General features: G+C 38.0%; 1 protein-coding gene across 2 annotated transcripts in view; it reads left to right on the plus strand.

Moving 5' to 3' along the window:
- The window catches only part of FDX1 (ferredoxin 1), a 35,661-nt gene extending 16,215 nt beyond the window's left edge, over positions 1-19,446 (plus strand). For both annotated transcript variants that reach the window (XM_017547085.2, XM_037745210.1), the window contains exons 3-4: positions 12,517-12,646; positions 18,309-19,446. In XM_017547085.2, the coding sequence (XP_017402574.1) occupies positions 12,517-12,646; positions 18,309-18,423 (245 nt within the window). In that variant the 3' untranslated portion in view covers positions 18,424-19,446. The remainder of the gene's footprint in view (positions 1-12,516; positions 12,647-18,308) is intronic.
- The last annotated feature ends 2,585 nt before the right edge of the window (positions 19,447-22,031 follow it).

Below are 22,031 nucleotides of genomic sequence, written 5' to 3' on the forward strand. Positions count from 1 at the left end.
TTTAACTGCATGTGGCAACCATTACTGGGTCATTTTGAAATCAATTTAGTCACTTCCAACTAGCATTTTAAAGAAATCAAAAAGAACAGAACATATAAAAACATACTATCTTTTACAAGTGTATTATGAAATGTTTATTTAGCTATTTTACAAAGTATGTGTGTACTGGGTCATGATGTAAAATGAAATTCATACTCTGAGTCACAGTTAAAGTTTTTTTTGAAAGTCATTGGTTGGAATAGAAGAATTTCCTGCCTGGGTTTCTTTCCCAGCTTTAGCACTTTTTCAGCTTTGTGACCTTGGGTTAGGTGGCTAACGTACTTATACCTCATCTTCTCATCTGTAAAGTGGGGATAATATTAATATCTCACTTATAAAGTTGCTGTAAAGATCAAATGAGTAAATCAAGTGCTAAATAAATATTAGCTAATATTGTTAACATAGGTATTAATACAGATTTATTGTTCATTATAGCAAATTTTAAAAATACATTTAAAAAGAATGTAACACTTCATGTCATCACACAGTGATAAGCACTAAAATACTCTTTTTTCCCAATACCTCAGAAATACAGAAAATTTAATGTAAATACAATCTTTAGTACTTTCATAAGAATTCTGCTGGTATCACAGAAATTCACGTATTCAGGCTTGGAAGAAAAGCTTTAAAGATCAAGCATCCTGACATGTCCACAAATTTTGGTATGTAAAGATAACCTTGAGATAAGTAAGCTAAACTAGGTTCACCAAAGATAGAGGTAAGCCTAAGCCTCTCTCTAGAATAAAGATGAAAGAAATGAAATCAGGAAGGCTGAGGTGTTATCGTTATAAAGAAGAGCTTACTACCACAACATTATGGGGGCATCCTAAGGCAGAATGCAGGAGCCCCTCTAAATACTGCACTTGTCAGAAGCCATACTCACCGATGACCACTACTGCAAACAAGGCTGACCAAAGTACTTAGTTTCTTTATGTTTTCTCTCTGAGTGATCTCATCCATTCTGTGACTTTAAATCCTTTCTAGATTTTGATAAACTCTTAAATTTACATCCTTAGCTCAGGCCTCTCCTCTGAGCCCTGACTTACAGATCTAACTTCCTGTTTTATATCTCTTCTTGGAAATCTCACATACTTAAAACAGTTTTTGATTTTTTTCCTCCTGACGAAACCTGTCCTCCTTCCCGTCTTTCCTGTCTCAGTGATGAGCACCACCCAGCTGTTGTAACCTGAAACTGGAGAGCACCATTCCTTCTTCTTTCCGCCTACCCGACATCCAGTCCGTCAACACCTACCAGTTGTACCTCCAGTATTCCTCTCCAGTACGTCTTGTTGGCTCCACCCTGCAGTCGGCATGTGGGGCTGGCCAGCCACTGTGCATCTGGAGCTGTGCTAACTTGCTGTGTTCTGGAGCCTAGCAGCCAAGTGATTGGTCTTAACAGAAATAACACATGTGAGTCCCGTGATTAAATGCCATGACCTGTAATCCCAGCACTTTGGGAGGCCTAGGCGGGCGGATTACGAGGTCATGAGTTGGAGACCAGCCTGGGCAACATGGTGGAAACAAAAATACAAAAATTAGCCAGGTGTGGTGGCATGCACTTGTAATCCCAGCTACTCAGGAGGCTGAGGCAGAATTGCTTTAACCTGGGAGTCAGAGGTTGCAGTGAGCCAAGATCACCCCATTACACTCCAGCCTAGGTAACAGAGTAAGACTCTGTCTCAAAGAAAAAAAAACAACAACAAAAAACCCAAAAATCATGAGTGACTTTTTTTGCACTTAGGATAAAATTCGTATTCCCAACTGTAAAAGGCTGCATTATCTGGCCCCATCTGCCACTCTTCCTCTTTTTTTTTTTTTTTCTCATTGTTCTTTGTCTAGCTTTGGTGATACTGGCCCTTTCTCAAGAGCTTGAACTCACCCAAAATTCCTACCTTCGAGACTTTGTATATACTTTACACTCTCCCTGAGACACATCCCTCACTCCCCCATCCTCAAAATTTAGCTTTTCATATATCAAATCTCAATTTATATGCTTCCTTAGCAAGGCTTTGCCCTGCCACCCAGTCCAAAGTAGGATTTCTCTTATAACCCTGAACCCATTATCCTCCTCCTCAGGATCCTGTTCATTTGTTTCACAGTATTTGTCACAGTTAATAATTATATATTTCTTGTGTATCTCTCCCAATAGACTGCAATGAGGGATAAAGCCATTCCTGTTTTATTCCTCATTGTGTATGAAGTAATGAGTGAACAAATGAATAAAAAGGGACAGTCATAGATTTTGGAAACAGTTTCAACACAAACATTTTCATTGCCAACTTTTATATTAATATAGATCTTTTGGATGATGCAGGTGTTTTCAGAGTGTATCATAATATTCTGTCACTAGGGGGCAGTTACACATCTGTGGTTCAACTTACCTAGTTTACTCTCAAGACATCTTTTTTTCTTCTATATTATTTTCCTTACATGTCTGTTTTGAGGGAAATTATACAAATAGGAAGAACCTGATTGTATTTGTATAAGCTTATATTTATTCCCCTCACACTTGAGTCCCTATCGATACAATGTATTTCTGAGTATGCTAGATCAATCTTTACTTTAGAAAATTAGATTTCATGTTTACACATAATTTCATTTTTAATATATAGTATTCCCATGCAGCCATCATCTAGATTTTTGTTTGGGAAGGGGGTTAGGTGTTGGGGTGGGCAATCTGTGTTGTCAGCATCGTAGTAGATATACAAAATGATCTTAATATGAGATGCACACACACGAAATGTCTTTTCCTACTGGTAAACACTCAAGTTACATGAAAGGAGGAGCAACAGCCTGCAGAGATACTTTCTCTGGGAATTAATTTCACAGTTAGTTTCTGAGGATTTGCGCAAGTGATTACTATCATTATTCCTATTTAAAAAAACAAAACTTGGTTCAGGAGTTCACCAATCTTGAAATTAGTAAGCATGCTTTACTATTCTTTGTATAATTTTGTATGCATATTGGAAATTGTGCAGATTAACAGTATTGAGATTCTTTCTCGGGCAAAATCAGAAGTATTGTGAAAACCAAAACTGTTGTCAGGAATCCTATAATTTTAAGCTGACAGGCTGTGTAAGTTGTAAATTTTATGTTTGTTAGTGAAGATAAAGATGTACCCATTTAGCTGATAAACAAATCCCTGCTGTCCTTTGTCAGCATCATGTGAACAACACTCTTTATAGACATCTGAATGTCTGTGTGATTTTCTTAACTATGGTGATGATATTTTAAACTGTGGTTATAATTTAAAATCATTTTAAAGACTGTATCTCGTTTCAGCCAAGCATTAAGTGCTAATGCTGAAAAATGTATCTGAAAATGAGTTATTTTGGAACAGAGGTTAGAGGTAACAGAATGCTAGGAAGAAAGCCAAAACACTGTCACGATGCATATTACTGTTAATTTAGGAGAAAGAACTCTGAATTGTTAGCCAGAATGTCAACAAAATCAAAGCAGTACTAAAGTATGTATACTTTTAAGTTCGTGAAAATTGTTGTATAACCAAGCCAGGCTGGTGGCTAACATGCTGGCACCAGGGGCTAATAGGGTGGCTATAACATGTTCCTAAATCAGGTTATTATCTGTGCTAAGGCATGAAGTATGTTATTAATTTTAATTGACAGATCATAATTGTATGTATTTATGGGGTAGGTACAGTGTGATGTTTTCATATATGTATATAATGTGGAATGTTTAACTTAAGCTAATTAACATATCCTTTACCTCACTTATTTTTTTGTGATGAGACGTGAAATTTACTGTTAGTAACTTTTGAAATACACAATACATTATTATTAACTGCAGTCACCATGCTGTGCTGTAGATTTTTAAAAATTAATTAAAAAAAATTTTTTTGGGACAGAGTCTCATTCTGTCACCTAGTCTGGAGTGCAGTGGCATGATGTTGGCTCACTGCAGCCTCCACCTCCTGGGTTCAAGTGATTCTTGTGCCTCAGCCTCCCTAGTAGCTGGGATTATAGGCAAGCACCACCACACCCTGCTAATTTTTATATTTTTAGTAGAGGTGGCCTTTCACCATATTGGTCAGGCTGGTCTCAAACACCTGACTTCAAACAGTCTGCCTGCCTCTGCCTCCCAGAGTGCTGGGATTACAGGCATGAGCTACCGTGTCTGGCCTGTGCTGGAGATCTTAAACACAAATTCCTCCTAACTGAAAGTTTTGTATGCTTTGAACAGCACATCACATTTCATTTCCTCACCCCCACTCTCATCCTCTGGTAACTACCGTTCTATTCTCTAAGGCAGCAGTCCCCAACCTTTTTGGCACTAGGGACTGGTTTTGTGGAAGACAAATTTTCCATGGATGAGGTTGGTGTCAAGATGTTTTTGAGATGATTCAAGTGTATTACATTTATTGCACACTTTATTTCTATCATTATTATGCTGTACCATATAATGATATACAACTCATCATAAGGTAGAATCGGTGGGAGCCCTTAGCTTGTTTTCCTGCAACTAGATGGTTCCATCTGGAGGTCATGGGACACAGTAACAGATCATTAGGCATTAGATTCTCAAAAGGAGGGTACAGCCTAGATCCCTCCCATGCACAGTTCACAATATGATTCTCTCTCCTATGAGAATCTTTTTTTTTTCTTTCTGCACCCCCTTTCCTGTGAGAATCTAATGCAGCTGCTGATCTGACAGAAGGTGGAGCTCAGGCGGTAATGTGAGCAATGGGGAGTGGCTATAAATACAGATGAAGCTTCCATTGCTGGCCATCTGCTCACCTGCTGTGTGGCCTGTGGCCTGGGAGTTGGGAATTCCTGCTATAAGGCATGATGTATTTTTGATTATTTGAAAGGTGGGCATAGTAATGTAAAGAATTTTACTTCAAACGTTTGTTCTATCTAAATATATTTTAAAACAAAAATATTTGAGGATTTTAGATTTTTAAACTTTAGGAATCCGCTTTTCTATTTTGTTTCATTGAGAAAATAATTCTTGAAATATGAGACTTGCACAATTTTCAAAATCTTTGAGAATGCATTTCTCATAAAATGTGATCACTTTGTGTTTACATATATGTATATATCCATGTATATATACACATGCACATAAATATATATACATATACATACACATTTTCCCTATTCATTTACTTTTATATAACCAACCATTTACAAAGATGCTAAAAGCTGACAGCCACCAATATTACTTTGGGGCTGTGTATATAATAAGTTATATAACTTTTTTTTTTTTTTTTCCGAGATGGAGTTTTGCTCTTGTTACCCAGGCTGGAGTGCAATGGCGCGATCTCGGCTCACTGCAACCTCCGCCTCCCGGGTTCAAGCAATTCTCCTGCCTCAGCCTCCCGAGTAGCTGGGACTACAGGCGTGTGCCACCATGCCCAGCTAATTTTTGTATTTTTAGTAGAGACAGGGTTTCTCCTTGTTGACCAGCATGGTCTCGATCAATTGACCTCGTGATCCACCCACCTCGCCCTCCCAAAGTGCTGGGATTACAGGCTTGAGCCACCCTGCCCGGCAAAGTTATATAACTTTTGTACGTCATTCCTTCATGTGCATCATTTACTAGTATACCCATATTGTGACCAGCTGCAAGTTTTAGTCTTGTAGTTGTTGTTACTTTTATATCCTTTATTCTTTTACGGTTTCATAGGTTATTTTCCACTGTTTGTTTTGTAGGGTTCTCCGTGTATGTGAAAAGCAAAATAAAAAAGAAATGCTCCCCATTTTGTGAATAGGTTTTGTTTCCATAATCTATTTTCAGGTCAGCTACTTGTTATTTAGAATTTGTTTTCCCATAAAAATAATGTTGGCTAAATTTTTGAACCAACACACAGAACCTATTTCTTCACAACTGACTTAATCACCATTTATAGCTTGGTTTTTGGGAGGAAATGCATTGTACCCTCTAACTCTTGTAATTATAGCTGCTGCTGCTTCCTCCTCCTCCTCTTCCTGCTCCTCATCCCCTTCCTTCTTCTTCTTCTTTGAGACAGGGTCTCATGCCAGTCAGAATGGTGATTTTATTAAAAAGTCGAGGCAACAGATGAGGTTGTTTCAGCTTCAGCTGGTGAGGTTACAGAGAAATGGGAACACTTTTACACTGTTGGTGGGAATGTAAATTAGTTCAATCATTGTGGAAGACAGCGTGGCGGTTCCTCAAAGATTTCCTCAAAGAACCGAGAATACCATTTGACCCAGTGATCTCATTGCTGGGTATATACCCAAAGGAATAGAAATCATTCTATTACAAAGATACATGCATGTATATGTTCATTGCAGCACTATTCACTATTGCAAAGACACAAAATCAACCCAAATGCCCATCAATGATAGACTGGATAAAGAAAATGTACATAAATACCATGGAATACTATGCAGCCCTAAAAGGAATTAGATCGTGTTCTTTGCAGGGACATGGATGAACCTGGAAGCCATTATCCTCAGCAAACTAATGCAGGAACAGAAAACCAAACACCACATGTTCTCCCTTACAAGTGGGAGCTGAACCAAGCGAACATATGGACACAGGGAAGGGAACACACCTATAAGTGGGAGCTGAACAAAGAGAACATGTGGATACAGGGAAAGGAACAACTCTTACTGGGGCCTGCTGGGGGAGGGTGCAGTAGGGAGAGCATTAGGGAAAAGAGCTAATGCATGCTGGGCTTAATACCTAGATGATGGTTTGATAGGTGCAGCAAACCACCATGGTACACATTTACCTATGTAACAAACCTGCGCATAATGCTCATGTACCCCAGAACTTAACAACAACAACAACAAAGAGATGAGATCTCGCTCTGTCACCCAGGCTGAAGTGTAGTGGTATGATCATAGCTCACTGCAGCCTTAACCGCCTGGGCTCAGGTGATCCTCCTGTCTCAGCCTTCCAAGTAGCTGGGACCATGGGTGTGCGCCACCACACCCAGCTAATTTTAAAAACATTTTGTAGAAATGGGATCTTGCTGTATAGCCCAGGCTTGTCTTGAACTCCTGTCCTCAAGAGATCCTCCTACTGTGGCCTCCCAAAGTGTTGGGATTATAGGCATGAGCCACCATGCCCAACCTGTACCTTCTAATCCCAGATCAGGAACATCTTAATTCCCTGGACCCACCCTACACACACACACACACACACACACACACACACACACACACGCAGAGACACTCACAAAAAACAGATATGCCTTTCGCCATGTTGCACCTGAGTCTGATAGTGGGAATATATGCATGGGTGATTCTCAGTGCAGAAGATACCATGGTTGATAGGAGCCTGGGAATTCTGTGATGCTGAAGAAGACTTAGAAGATGAGGCCTAACAACAATCTCATCTACTTTGTTTCTGTGAATAGCCTTTGGCATCTGGGGCTGCGGCTCTAGTGCAGGTGGGAGCTGTAGGGATGTTCATTATGGCTGTGAACTCTCTATGTCAAAAGAGATAGAGAATTGGTGACAGTTCTCATGTTTTGACTGGAAATAAGGCACTGCCACATCAACTCTGTGTAGAATAAAGTACTGATAAAGGGAGTCTACAAAAAACTCTATAACTAACATTGTGCTTAATGATGAAAAATGGGATGTCTTTTCTCTAAAATTGGAGACAAGGCAAGGATGTCTACTTTCACCACTCTTGTTTAACACCACACTGGATGTCTTAACCAGTGTATTAAGACCAGAGAAAGAAAGAAAAGGCACTTAGATTGAAAAAATGAAGCTGGTTTTAGATTGTTTATGAAGAAAGTCACAAGGAATCTACAAAAAAATTCTTAGAACCAATAAGTGAGTTTAGCAAGGCCCTAGAATATAAGGTCAACACACACACACACACACACACACACACACACACACACACACACACAAATCAATTGTATTGCTGTATACTTAACAGTGAATATTTGGAAATGAAACTTAAAAAAACCGATTTATAATAGCTTCCTGAAATGAAAATTTTAGATTTAAATCCAACAAACTATGTTTATGGAAAAGCAAGGAAACTACAATATCCAAAATAATTTTAAAAGAAGAATAAAGTTAGAAGAAGTACAGTACAGGTCTTAAGACTTATGACAACACCACAGTGTTGAAGACAGTATAATATCAGCTGAGAAACAAGCAAACATGTAGATCAGTGAAATAGAATAAAGAGTTCAATGATAGACCCATAAAAATATGGGCAGTTTTTTGGTAGCAGCTTTATTGTGATATCATTCAAATACCATACAACTCATCTATTTAAAGTATATAGTGAATTTTTTTAATATATTCAGAATCATGCAACATCATCTTAAAACATTTTTATTTCTTCAAATAGAAATCCCGTACTCTTTAGGTAGCACCTCCCAATCCCCCATTTCCCTATCTGTAAGCAGCCACTATTTTCTGTATCTATAGATTTGTCTATTTTGTACATTTCACATCATTGTGAGTGGCTTCCACTTAATGTTTTTAGCATTAATCTGTGTTTTGGTATGTATATGTCATTTTTTTGTGGCCAAATATTTCAGTTTATGGACGTATACCACATTTTCTTTATCACTTGAGAGATATTTGCGTTGTTGCCACCTCTTGGCAATGGCCAATTGGTTTTTGACAAAGGTACAAAGCAATTAGTGAAGAAAGGGTATTCTTTTCAACAAATGATGCTGAATCAATTGGATATTCATGTGGGAAAAAAGGAATATCAACCTAAACCTCATATCTTATAAAAACATTAGCGCAAAATTGACTTAGATCTAAATGTGGAACTTAGAACTGTAAACCCCTAAAAGAAAGAACAAGAAAAAAATCTTTAGGACCTGTGGATAGGTAGGCAAAGAATTCTTAGACATGACTGTGAAATCACAATTTTTTCTTATGCATAAGAAAAAATATATAAATTAGACTTCATCAAAATTAAAAACTTTTCTTCTTCCAAAGGCACTATTAATAGAATGAAAAGACAAAGTACAGATTAGGAGAAAATACTTGCAAATCACATATCCAGTGAAAGGACTTTTATCCCGAATATGTAAAAAGCTCTCAAAACGTAACAGTAAGAAAACAACCCAATTAAAAAATGGGCAAAAGATATGAACAGACACTTCACCAAGGACAATGTAGAGATGGCAAATAAGCTCATAAAAAGATAATGAAGGGCATCTGGACCTGAACTTGTACATATGAATGACTCTGTGTTGTTTAGAGTTTTCTTATAGAGGGACAGGAGACTAATGGTGATGCCATACTTCCAAGTGGCTTTGGAAAAAAAATGATGCAAAGCTAAAAAAGCTAACTTCTGATGACAAAATCAAGATCCGAAGACCCAATCACATGTTTGCCTTCTTATTTCAACAAGCTCAAGATTAACTAGTTCAGTTCAGTGTGACACTACCGTATACCAACTAGAAACAAACCGTGGTACATTCAAACAGTGGGATGCTTCTTAGCAATGAAAGGGAGCAAATTATGGAAACACGCAACACGTTGAATGAATCTCAAAGGCGTTGTGTTGAGTGAAAGAAGCCAGTTTCAATCATACACTGTATAATTCTGTTTATATTAATACTCTGGAAAAGACTAAACTACAGTGATAGAGAACAGATCAGTGGTTGCCAGGGGTTAGATATTAGGAAGACTGTGACAACAAAGCAACGGCAAAATGGAATGTTTTAGACTGAGGAAGTTTCTCTCTATCCTGAGTGCGGTGGTGGTTACACAAGTCTATACATGCATTAAAATCCATAGAACTGGCCAGGTGTGGTGGCTCATGCCTATAACCCCAGCACTTTGGGAGGCTGAGGCGGGCAGATCACCTGAGGTCAGGAGTTTGAAACCAGCCTGGACAACATGGTGAAACTCCGTCTCTACTAAAAACACAAAATTAGCTAGAACAGGACAGTACTTCTTCATTTCGACTGGCCACTGGTGCAAAAAGTGATGTCCTTTGTTTTTCGGGAGGGATTTATTGGCATATGAGCCTTTTCTCTCCATTTAATATATTAAGTAAGGCAACTTACAGTACTGTCTGGTGATACAATAATTACTAGTTGCCTACAGCATTGGGAAACTTAAGTTGAAGTCATAACTCATCTCTAACTAGTAGGATTACCTTAGTCCATTTAACTTCTTGGGCTTAGTTCTTAATTTCTCTTACATTTACAAATAAAGTTGAATTACTCTGAGAGTTTCTGTAACTTCCAGATAATAAAAATAATGATTACCAACACATACATAGTGCATATTAGCTACCAGTCATGGTTGCCAGTATATATATATATTTATATATATTAAGTACACAGTCATGTGTAATTCTTAAAACTACTAGGTGAGGTTAGTATAGTTACTCTTGAGGAAACAGACATGGAAGGTAAAGTAGCCCAAGGCGTCAGGGCTAGTAAAAAGGGAAGCTGTGTTTAAAGGGAGAAAGTCTGGTTCCAGAGCCAATGCTCTTAACTCCTGTACTTCACTATATGGTCTCTCTCTCCCATAATTCTATTATTGCTTTGAATTGGATTTGATAAAAATGAAGATTTAGAGAAACCTCTCAATGGTTTTTTTTGAGACAGAGTCTCACTCTGTCACCCAGGCTGGAAGGCAGTAGTGCAATCTCAGCTCACTGCAACCTCCACCTCCTAGGTTTGAATGATTCTCCTTCCTCAAACTCCCAAGTAGGTGGGATTACAGGTGCCTGCCACCATGCCCAGCTAATTTTTGTATTTTTAGTAGAGACAGGGCTTCACCATGTTGTCTAGCCTGGTCTTGAACTCCTGACCTCAGGTGATCCACCTGCCTTGGCCTCCCGAAGTGCTGGGATTACAGGCTTGAGCCAATGTGCCTGGCCTGTTCCTTTTTTTAAAAAACAGCAAAATATGAATAACAAATGCTTAAATTGTAAGGAGGGAGCAACTCTAGTTAAAATGATCCATTCAGAGGAAAATTAAGAAGGTTACCAGTTGTTAATAGTGGTCGTGTTATATATTTCATAGAATGTGTAGTGACTGAAAGAGAATATAAATCAAACTGAAGTTACTCTGAGGACTCTACAGTCTTTGAAGTTGTACAGTGGCTTTAAAAAATTATGTAGAAACAAACCCAAAGCACTGTTTTTAAAGTCAGATTTAACCAGACTGTGATTCTGCACGATTCTGTTGTCAGGCCCTCCCCTGGGATACAAATGTGTTCTGGATGCTATATTTTAAGAAAAGCCCAACTGGCCTGAGGGATGAGATTTAGAACTATGTTATGTAAGAAACAGTGGAAGGATCTGGAGATGCTCAGCTGGGAGAAGGAAGAATGATCTCAAATATATGAAAAGCTGTCCTTTAGAAGGATTAAACTCCATGGGATAGAGTTGGACCAGCAGGTGCTAGTTACAGAGTGGCACCAGCAGGTGCTAGTTACAGAGTGGCAGACTTGAGCTTGGTGGAAGCCAGCTGAATGCAAAATTGGCTGACTTATGTGGTGTTGATTTCTTTGTCAGGAGATTTTCAAGTGAAGGCTAAGTAACACCAGGAAACGGATGTTGCAGAGCAGATTCGTCCTGGTTTAGATGGACAAGGTGATGTTGTAGTTCTCTTGTCACGGTGTCTGGTGTACGATATGTACTCAGTAAACAACTGTTAAATTAAAGACTTAAAGAAATAGAACAGGAGAAATATTCTGATTATTTAAAACCACAGTGACTCATTTTAAAATGACTGATTTGATTCTGTCCAAATTACAAGCAGAGATTGAGAGGGAAGAACATTTAACTTAATTTAGTGATAGGTTTGATTGCTTTCTAGTTCCTCTTATATACCATAACTTACATCACTATTATGTAAGTAATTACTATATAAGTTTAAGAATGCACACATTTTTATATGTATACATGTCTCAGCTTATTAACTTGTAAGCTCTCTGCTATTAGGATTATGTATTTTCATAGGTATTCCTTCACAGCACCAACCCAGAACCTTTGTGAAATAATGTAATGCGAAGGATTTCAAACTTGTGTGTGTGTATGTGTATGTGTGTGTGTGTGTGTGTGCACGCACACACACGTGCGCAGTGGTGGGGGAGGGGTTGTTGCCCCTAGTCTCTTCGTTTTCGCCTTTCATTTATATATTTTACTTCCTTTTTTTGAGACAGTCTTACTGTGTTGCCCCAGCTGGAGTGCAGCCTCAGCTCACTGTAGCCTCTGCCTCTCCAGTTTAAGTGATTTTTCTGCCTCAGCCTCCCTAGTAGCTGGGACAAGTGTGCACCACCAATGCCTGGCTAATTTTTGCATTTTTAGTACAGACAGAGTTTCACTATATTGGCCAGGCTGGTCTTGGCTCCTTACCTCAAGTGATCTGTCCGCCTTGGCCTCCCAAAGTGCTGGAATTATAGTTGTGAGCCACTGTGCCTGGCCTCATTCACGTATTCTAATGCTGATTCTAACATTTAGAAACCTTTACTGAAGCAGGTTTGATTCGTGTCTGATGTGGAAGGGAGTATGTTCAGTGTTTGTTGTTTTTGTCAGGTGCATGTGAGGGAACCCTGGCTTGTTCAACTTGTCACCTCATCTTTGAAGATCACATATTTGAGAAGTTAGATGCAATCACTGATGAGGAGAATGACATGCTCGATCTGGCATATGGACTAACAGAGAGGTAAGATTTTTGGACTGTTTCAATTGTGCTAATAATCTGGGAACATAGATATTTTATTATGTTTTCTATGTAAGACCAGACTCGTGAATGTAACAGTGTTCTACCAGGTTAAATAACAGATTTTGAGTATCAGATATGTGGCGTTTCTCTTTGTTTTCCCTGTTCCAGAGTTTAGACCTTATGAAACATTTTACAAAAGTAAAAAAAAAGTTAATTGGAAGTATTGGAAATATAAGTTCTAGATCCTAACAAATCATCTTTAGGTCTCTTTTTACTCCAGGAACTAATATTTATCACAACTTAATGGGAGGGGTTAAATTTAATGATTTTATAGTATTCTTGAAGGACACATTTGATAAGTGAACAAATTATAGTGGAAAGTTTTACCTATTTGAGAGAACAGAATTTTTAAAGAAACAATATATAATAGTAATTATGTTAAAATGAATATTTTTAATTGCTTCTTATTGTTATTAATTTACTCTTAAAAATGACAAGATTTACAGCGGCAAGTGACATCAAGTGCTACCTTCTTTTTGAAAAAAATTATCTAGTCTTTTGATTGGAGTCAAGGAAGGTAGCTAGTTGATATACTGCTTCCAGGGGTAAGATAATGAGGGCTTATTACTTAATTAAGGTTGGCACTGTTTAATTTGGTAACCTTAATGACAAGTAGTTTTTTAAAAATAGTTTTATTTCAGGTATGTTATATAGCTAGAATTTTAATCCTCACAATCATTTTTAGGTCATTTGAATTTATTTAGATAGGAAGGATCATTTTGTTCCTTTTATGGTTTATTTCCCTCTTGGTGAATGTGAGACTGATAACCCTGGGAAGAGAAACTGATAAAATAGTATTTCTTTAGACACCAAAGCAGAGTGGCATGTGGCTACTGTCTGCCTGTCCTCTCACATCTTCATTGCACGTTCTCTATGAGCACCTCCTTTCTTTTTCCCTTAACACAGAGACTAAATCCAGTGACTGACTGTATTAGTTAGGGTCTGAGAATTGTGCCTCTTAATAAGAGAGCTAAATCATAGCTCACTGCTTGCCCTTTTCTATAGATACAATTTGTAGATGGATGTAATATAATAGATAATATTCTAATTGAAAGGGAAAAGGGAGCGCTACATTTAGAAGAGATACAAAAGGTCTATAATAAATGTAAGCTAGCAAGAATGTTGATGATAAAATTTCCAAGTTTTAGCGCTATCTGTTGGGAACTTACTGTAATACCTAGGCACTTAAATATTATTTCTAACTTTCAGGGTTAAGCAGTACTATCACCATGTTGTAGGTGGGGAGATGCAGCTTAGTTATTGCAGATTTCCAAGTTTTAGCGCTAAAAAATGGAGAGCAAGGAACAGCTTTTATAGTGTTTTATAGCTGGTATTCTTAAATACACAGAATTTTAATAGAAATACTTTGGGGGAAAAAGTATAATTAGTTTCACAGGAGCATTTACAAAACACACTGACATTTGGAATGGGAAGAATTTTGTTCAAAGCTAATAACCACATGTAAACTTATTTTTAGGGTATCAGAAAGTTTCAGAAAAGGAATAAGGAAATTCAGCCTTTTAATTCATAAAGTTAAATACTATGTAAATGTTTTTAATTTTTAAGGAAAAACATTATCATTCCAATAATTTTTTTTTTTCATTTTGAGACAGTCTTGCTCTGTCGCCCAGCAGTGCAGTGGCATGATCTTGGCTCACTGCAACCTCTGCCTCTTGGGTTCAAGTGATTCTCCTGCCTCGGCCTCCTGAGTAGCTGGGATTGCAGGTGCCTGCCACCACGACCAGCTAATTTTTGTGTTTTTAGCAGAGATGGGGTTTCACCGTGTTGGGCAGGCTGGTCTTGAACACCTCACCTCAGGTGATCTGCCTGCCTTGACCTCCCAAAGTGCTGGGATTACAGGCATGAGCCACCATGCGTGGCTTCAATGTTTTATTGGTTGTCCTTAACCTTGATTGTTGATAGATGAATGATACATGATAGCCTCATTTTTGTTTTTTTTTTTTTTCATACTGGTTGCCTGTCTCCCTTTTCCCAGTAGAAGAACAGCCATGTCTTGTTTTACTATTGTATCTCCAATGCCAGATTCACCATAGAGGTCATCAGCAGTTTGCAGAATTCATAGTTTATAGAAAGGGAGATTCAGGAATTACCTGTGAGTTTACACTGGATGATTGTCATTGCTCCCTGCCACCAGTATCCATGGATAATCTACACAGAGGTCTCAGATTCCTCATATGCAAGATGTGGATAATAATAGTACCTACCTCATATTATTGCTGTGTGAAGCTAATGAGGAAATATATGTGAAGCTCTCAGAATAGTGCTTGGTGGAGAAAGCATTCATTAAATGGTAGTTGTTAGCATCATAGCTACCATCATATTGACCTATCTGTTGGGAACTTACTGTAATGCCTAGGCACTTAAATATTATTTCTAACTTTCAGGGTTAAGCAGTACTATCACCATATTGTAGGTGGGGAGATGCGGCTTAGTTATTGCAGATTTGCTTAAGGCTGCACAGCTAGTGTGTAACACCCCTGATTTGAATCCAGCTATTCAAAGCCCTTGGTCTTTTACTGTGTCAAGCTACTTCTCTGAATTGAAAACCAAACCCCAGAACTAAAGTAAACCCGATACCCAGTATATTTTCACCGTCAGGAATATGTAGGAAGAGACTGGAGAAAATAACTTCCAGGTTTGCAGAAGTGTCAGAGTGTTGTGGGACTTAAGTGTGAAATCAGGGGAACCTTGTTGTCTGTCTCCTCCTCTAGAAGTATGAGACACTGTCTATACTGGTGGATCTTGGAGCCACAGACCTTTAAGGAGATAGAAGTAGGAGAGTGAGAAAATAGCCACAAAGCGCACTACTGCCTTATTTTCTAGAGTGAGCTGGAGCTTTTAGTGCTGTCTCTCTCTGTGTTCCTATGATAGACCTATTGTTCTTCTATCACCACACTTGTGATACTCTGCCCTGTTTCACTGATAACTGTTTCCATCTCTGTTTCCCTTGCTAAAGTAACAGTTCCTTGAAGACCAGCATCATTTTGCTATCTGTATAGACATACCAAGAGTAATCAACAGGCTCTCAAGGGCTTGCTGTCCTAATGAATTTGTCCAAATTGGCTTGCCACTTTTTCTTTCTTGCAAACAGAGCTTAATGCATAATTGAGTGTTGTCAAGGCTGTTTCCAATTCTGCAAATGAAGAACTCTTGGTAGAGGGAATATTTTTCTATTAGGAATCAGTATTTCTCATGGTTAAGCATACTCCTTTACTTCAAAGCTTCCTGGTGGTTCCTCCTAGCTCACCAGTAAAAACACAGGCCCCTTAACTGATATTCACAGCTGCCTGTGGCTCTGGTCGCCTTTCTGGCCCATCGTTCCCCTTGTCCTTGTTTGTGCTGTGCAGCAACCAAGCTAAAACGCCCATCTTGCCTTAAAGGTGACTTGAGCTTCCCTGCATTCTGTTGCCTTTGCCTCACGTACTTTTCTTCTTTATCTTTTATTAAATAGTAAATAGTAAATCCTACCTATCCTTCAGAGCCCATTGTGGATACCACCTCCTGTGGGCAGAAGTAGGAAGTAGGTGCTTTTTCCTTAGACCTCTTAGAGCCATTTGGCTTTCTCCCTTGGTGGCATTTGCCACAGTCTTGCATGTTAACTACCTGAATGTGTCTCATCTCTTCCCTTTGACTGAAAGTTTACTCATTAATGTTGGCGTTAGCAACCAATTCTAACAGCAGTCCTGTGAGGAGTTCTCCTACTCATCTTGAAGATTAGATTAGGAAACCAGCGTTTGGTTAGGTTAAGCAAGTTGGTGTATTAAATGCTGGATTCCATACTGCTGGTCTCATTGGCTGTAATTCTGTTACTGTCTCTTTAAGTGCATCCCAATGGCCAGAAAATAAGACGTTAAGAAAGTATGGAGTTGAGTTGCTGTTTTTCACTGACATTTAATATTGTGCCTGTAGGTGCTCAATAAATGCTTGAAGAATACATTAATAAAACCAAGACCTGAATATCACATTTCATCAAATCTAAGACATGTTGATTGTATGATTAACATTTCTTTTTATATGCCACTAAGGATGAAAAAAGCACTGCTAATTCAAGTATGGCATAGTGTTATCACTTAATGTATTTTCTGCATATTGAAAGAGTTATTTAGGCTTATCTAGACATAGATTTGAATTATATATCACTACTGAGAAAAGAAAATAGGCTGACTGTGGTGGCTCATGCCTGTAATCCCAACACTTTGGGAGGCCGAGGCAGGCAGATCACTTGAGCCCAGGAGTTTGAGAGCAGCTTGGGCAACATGGTGAAATCTTGTCTCCACAAAAAACACAAAAAGTTTCCAAGCATGGTGGTGCACACCTGTAGTCACAGCTACTCAGGACGCTGAGGTGGGGTGATCACCAGAGCTCGGGAGGTGGAGGTTGCAGTGAGCTGAAATCATGCCACTGCACTCCAGCCTGGGTGACAGACCCAAACCCTCTCTTAAAAAAAAAAGAAAGAAAGGAAAATATACACAAAATAAATTTAGTAGTAATTCTGCAAAAAAGAGGAAATTATAGTCATTCTTACACTGACAAATATATATTAATTCCAAATTTATACACTACTTTCTGTATTCTTCTTCGTTTTCATTTTGTAATCTTTTTAGACTTATTTTCTAAAGTAGGTAAATTCAACATGTGGTACTTATGTTCTTCCCATAACTAAGTTGAAGAGATCCCTGTATGAATATTGTCATCAAATTTGTAGCTATGACATGACCATTACCTGACAGTGTAGCAGTGATTATAAGATTCCATTGATTTTTTTTTTTGAGACGGAGTTTCGCTCTTGTTACCCAGGCTGGAGTGCAATGGCGTGATCTCAGCTCACCGCAACCTCCGCCTCCTGGGTTCAGGCAATTCTCTTGCCTCAGCCTCCCGAGTAGCTGGGACTACAGGTGCGCGCCACCATGCCCAGCTAATTTTTTGTATTTTTAGTAGAGAAGGGGTTTCACCATGTTGACCAGGATGGTCTCGATCTCTTGACCTCGTGATCTACCCACCTCGGCCTCCCAAAGTGCTGGGATTACTGAGCCACTGGGCCCGGCCAATTCCATTGATTTTAAGATGCTTCTTGATTTTCAGAGATGGTAAAAATTTGAGAAAAAATATGCTTTTATAATTGATGACTTAAGTCTATGCATTTATTCCAGATTTCTTCTTTTAAAGGCTTTAAAAAGTATAGCTTTCTTTTATAGTCTGTGTGGTTTTAATTATCCAGGAATTGATTAATCATTTTCTTGGCCTTGCTAATAACCTCAGTTCTCCACCATGTTGCCTTCTGATTGTTTCCTTGCTTGTCAGCTCTTTGACCAAAAAGTAGTGGTCTGGTAAAAATAGGAACTAAAGGCTAAAATGAAGCTTTGGCATACCAGGTTTATTGTATTCATATTTATTTACCTTTTGTTATCCTTTAGTTGGTGGGGTTGGTTATATCTGTTTTGACATAAAGGAAATTTAAAAGGTTGATAAGTTTCCTAACTGCTTTGGGTAAGAAAACATAAAGGCTATCTTAAACAACTGGATTGCCTTGTGAATCATATATAAATAATACTAAACCATACCATCCTCCTTTTCCATACAGATCACGGTTGGGCTGCCAAATCTGCTTGACAAAATCTATGGACAATATGACTGTTCGAGTGCCTGAAACAGTGGCTGACGCCAGACAATCCATTGATGTTGGCAAGACCTCCTGAACTAGAACAAATAGGAATATTTTCATGGAATTTTACCTATTTTTATAATTATTATTTCTTAATATCATTAAATGAGAACATGGATGAGTGGACTTTGTATTATGACTAGCTTTACTATTTTAATTCACCTCATATAACTACTGAATTTTGTAGTTCTTGAAAGTATGCAATTTTTATTTTGATTATATTACAAAAATGTCAATCAAATATTAGAAAATAGTTAATATGATAAAAAAAAACTGACATTTTTTTCCTTATGTTTGTTTAGTGACTTTAGCAAAATGTTTTCATATAATCTCATCTGTTTACCTAGAAGATAGGTTAAGAAAAAGATATTATTCTTGTTTGATGTGGGTGAAGGCAGAGATCTAACGGGCTATACCACTAATTAGAAAATCTGTACTAGAACCTGTGTCTTATTACTATAAGTTATATGTTCAGACTGAAACTGGAGAAATTATGACCATCTTATTTATAGCAGTAGTTAAATATGATTGTATATGGACAAAAATATTTAATTGCTCAGTTAACTGCTTAACTTCAAAGATAGTTATTAACCTTATAAATAAATATTTCCAAATTTTGATTGTGAAGTTTTAAGTCTGAACATAGGCATTATAACACTGTCAAAGAAGTTTGATCTCTGTTTTGACTAAACTAGAGGAAAGACTATTGGATGCGTTTATTCTTTTCTATTCTGAGAAGAATGGCTTAGCTTTGTACTCTTTGAATAACAGTGCTGATTTATAAATCTCTGCCTGTAACAGAATGGAAACCTTATGAATGAATTATGTGTCTCTGTCCTGAGCTGGAGAAGGGAATGAGCGGGCTGACATATCACGCAGCCCCAGGTGGTGCCATTCTCTCACACAAGGATGAGTCTCCAGGGTGAGCAGCCTGTGCTGCAGTGTGTGTCAGTCCCAGGAGGGAGGGAGTGGCCTGAGCACCACAGATTACCAAGTATGTGTGGAAGACATTTGTGTCCTTATCTTTACTATAAATAAATTCATAAAAGTTAACAAAGGGGTACACAGAATGGTCTCGGGAAATATAATAAAACTTTAACTTGGACTAATTGTGAGGAAGAGCAGAACAAATTAGTAGAAAAAAAGTGAATTACAGGACAATTGAGTTAGCTTCATGTGTATTATTGCAGCTTGATCATTTATATAAATACTTGTCTAGTACAATGCTTGACATACAGCATTGTGTTAGGCCCATTAGGGACACAGAGATGAACAAAACAAGGAATGTCATCAGGGAATTCACATTTTATTAGGAAAAGGTAAAATATGTATGTATGTGCAAATAATTTGCTTGAACTAAACTGACTAGTTCTGGAAAGTAAGATTTTAAACTGATTTATATGTAAAAAGTGATTAGGAAGAACTTGAAGTATCTGATTTTCATTTGATGCTTAATAACTACTGAATATGTTTTTGTTTTTTTTGAGACAGGGTCTCGCTGTGTCACCCAGACTGGAGTGCAGTAGTGCCATCTCAGATCACTGCAACTTCTGCCTTCCAGGTTCAAGCAATTCTTGTGCCTCAGCCTCCTGAGTAGCTGGGACTACTGGCACAAGCCATCATACCTGGCTGATTTTTGTATTTTTTGTAGGGATAGGGTTTTGCCATGTTTCTCACGTTGGTCTTAAACTTTTGAGTTCAAGTGATCCCCCCAACTCAGCCTCCCCAAATGCTGGGATTACAGGTGTGAGCCACTGTGCTTGGCCATAACTATTGAATGCTTTCTATGCAGAGTATGCTTGTCTTAATTTTCTGTTGCTAGAATAGAATACCACAGACTGGGTAATTTATAAAGAAAAGAGATTTATTTGGGTCATGGTTCTGGAGGCTGAGAGGTCCAAGAGCATGGCACCAGCATCTGCTTGGCATCTGGTGAGGGCCTTCTTGCTGCATCCTTACATGGTGGAAGGGCAAAAGAATGCGAGTGAGAACAAGAGAGCAGAATGATTATCCTTTTATCAGGAGCCCACGCCTGACTTAACTAATCCACACCTGAGATAAAGGCATTAATCTATTCATGAGGGCTTTGCTCTTAAAGGAGATCACCCCTTACAGGACCCAGCTTTCTATGCCATTACAGTGGCGACTAAATTTCAACCTGAGTTTTGGAGGGGACATTCAAACCATAACGGTGCTATAATTTTAAAGTACTTCAAAGCCAATTTATTCCCTTAATTAGCTTCAGTATTCTTGTCTTTGTGTGTAGATTACCTAAACTCTCCTTCCAGAGCTACTTTAATGATTATATTCAACCAAAGCACTCTAAAATTTAGAATATAAATTGTCTTATATTTCAAATTAGAAAAGTTCAAATAAATGAAGTTTAATTGTGTTAGTATAGAAAGCCTTCTAAAATTATTAAATGGAGGCTATAATCTATAATTGGTTTGTATAAAGGTGATTTTTCAGTTTGAAAAACATTCTTCTGTATTTGATATATGTGTGTTGTAGGTAAATGTGTTCGTTTATCTATTGTTACAAAACAAATTACCCCAAAGCTTAGTGGCTTAAAATCAGAATCTTACATTATTTCAGACAGTTCCTATGAGTCAGGAATTCAGAGTACAGGGCAAGGATGGCTTGTCTCTGCCCCACAGTATATGGGTCTTAAGCCAGATGATTCAAAGGCCAGGTTTTGGAATTATCTTCAGGCTTATTCTTCATATGACTGGTATCATATGTTGGCATCAGCGGGGGTGGGGGGTGTCTGGGAGAAGATGTTGACTGGAACACCCACACATGGCTTCTCTGTGTGGCCTGGACCTCCTCACAATGTGGTGGCTGGGTTCTAAGGGCAGGTATCCTCAGAGGAGCATGCATGCCAGGCATAACTGGATCCCCTTTATGAGCTGGTTGTGGAAGTGACACAGTATCACACCCAACTATTCTTTTCACTAGAAGTGAAGCACTAAGTCTGGCCCATCATTCAAAGGGAGGGGTTTCCAAGTATTTGGGGCTATCGCAGTAACTGTTAACTTATTGGCCCTTGATTTCCTGTGAATATTGGCCTTTTAACTAACAGTGTTCTAAACTTCTTAAGAGTAGCTAGTTTTTTCTCTTATATTTGAAAGATTCTTGTGTCTGCTTTATTATGATGGCTCACTTGTTTTATTCTGTAACTCCTAACATTTTCCCTCTTGACTATTGATTTAAATGAAAAGAAAAAATAGTGGGCTCCCTTTCAATGCTATGTAATTTTTTTTTTTTTTTTACCTTTCATATTTTTCCACCAAGAAAGGCATCTTCCTTTGGTATAGAGCTCTATGTAATTATTGGTTATGTGCTGATACTTAATATTGTATTTGGCTTTCACAGATAAAACCAACCTATAATTACTTAAGTAATTCAGAACCATTGAATTAATTTCTTAAGTGAACCATTGTAAGGAATTCTAAAACCTTTTGCCTTTCACTGTGAAAATATTGTCTAATTTTTCTGTCTTGAAAGACAGCTTTCTTATTTTCTTACTAGCTATTTAAGTATCAGATAATGATCCATGTGGTCACTTAGTGGTCATTCAGCAGTTACTAGAATGATTATATTTACTTGAATAATTGTTTTCTAGGAGAGACTTTGACTCTT

This window comes from Cebus imitator, unplaced genomic scaffold (assembly GCF_001604975.1).
Source record: "Cebus imitator isolate Cc_AM_T3 unplaced genomic scaffold, Cebus_imitator-1.0 Scaffold194, whole genome shotgun sequence".
Taxonomy (NCBI): domain Eukaryota; kingdom Metazoa; phylum Chordata; class Mammalia; order Primates; family Cebidae; genus Cebus; species Cebus imitator.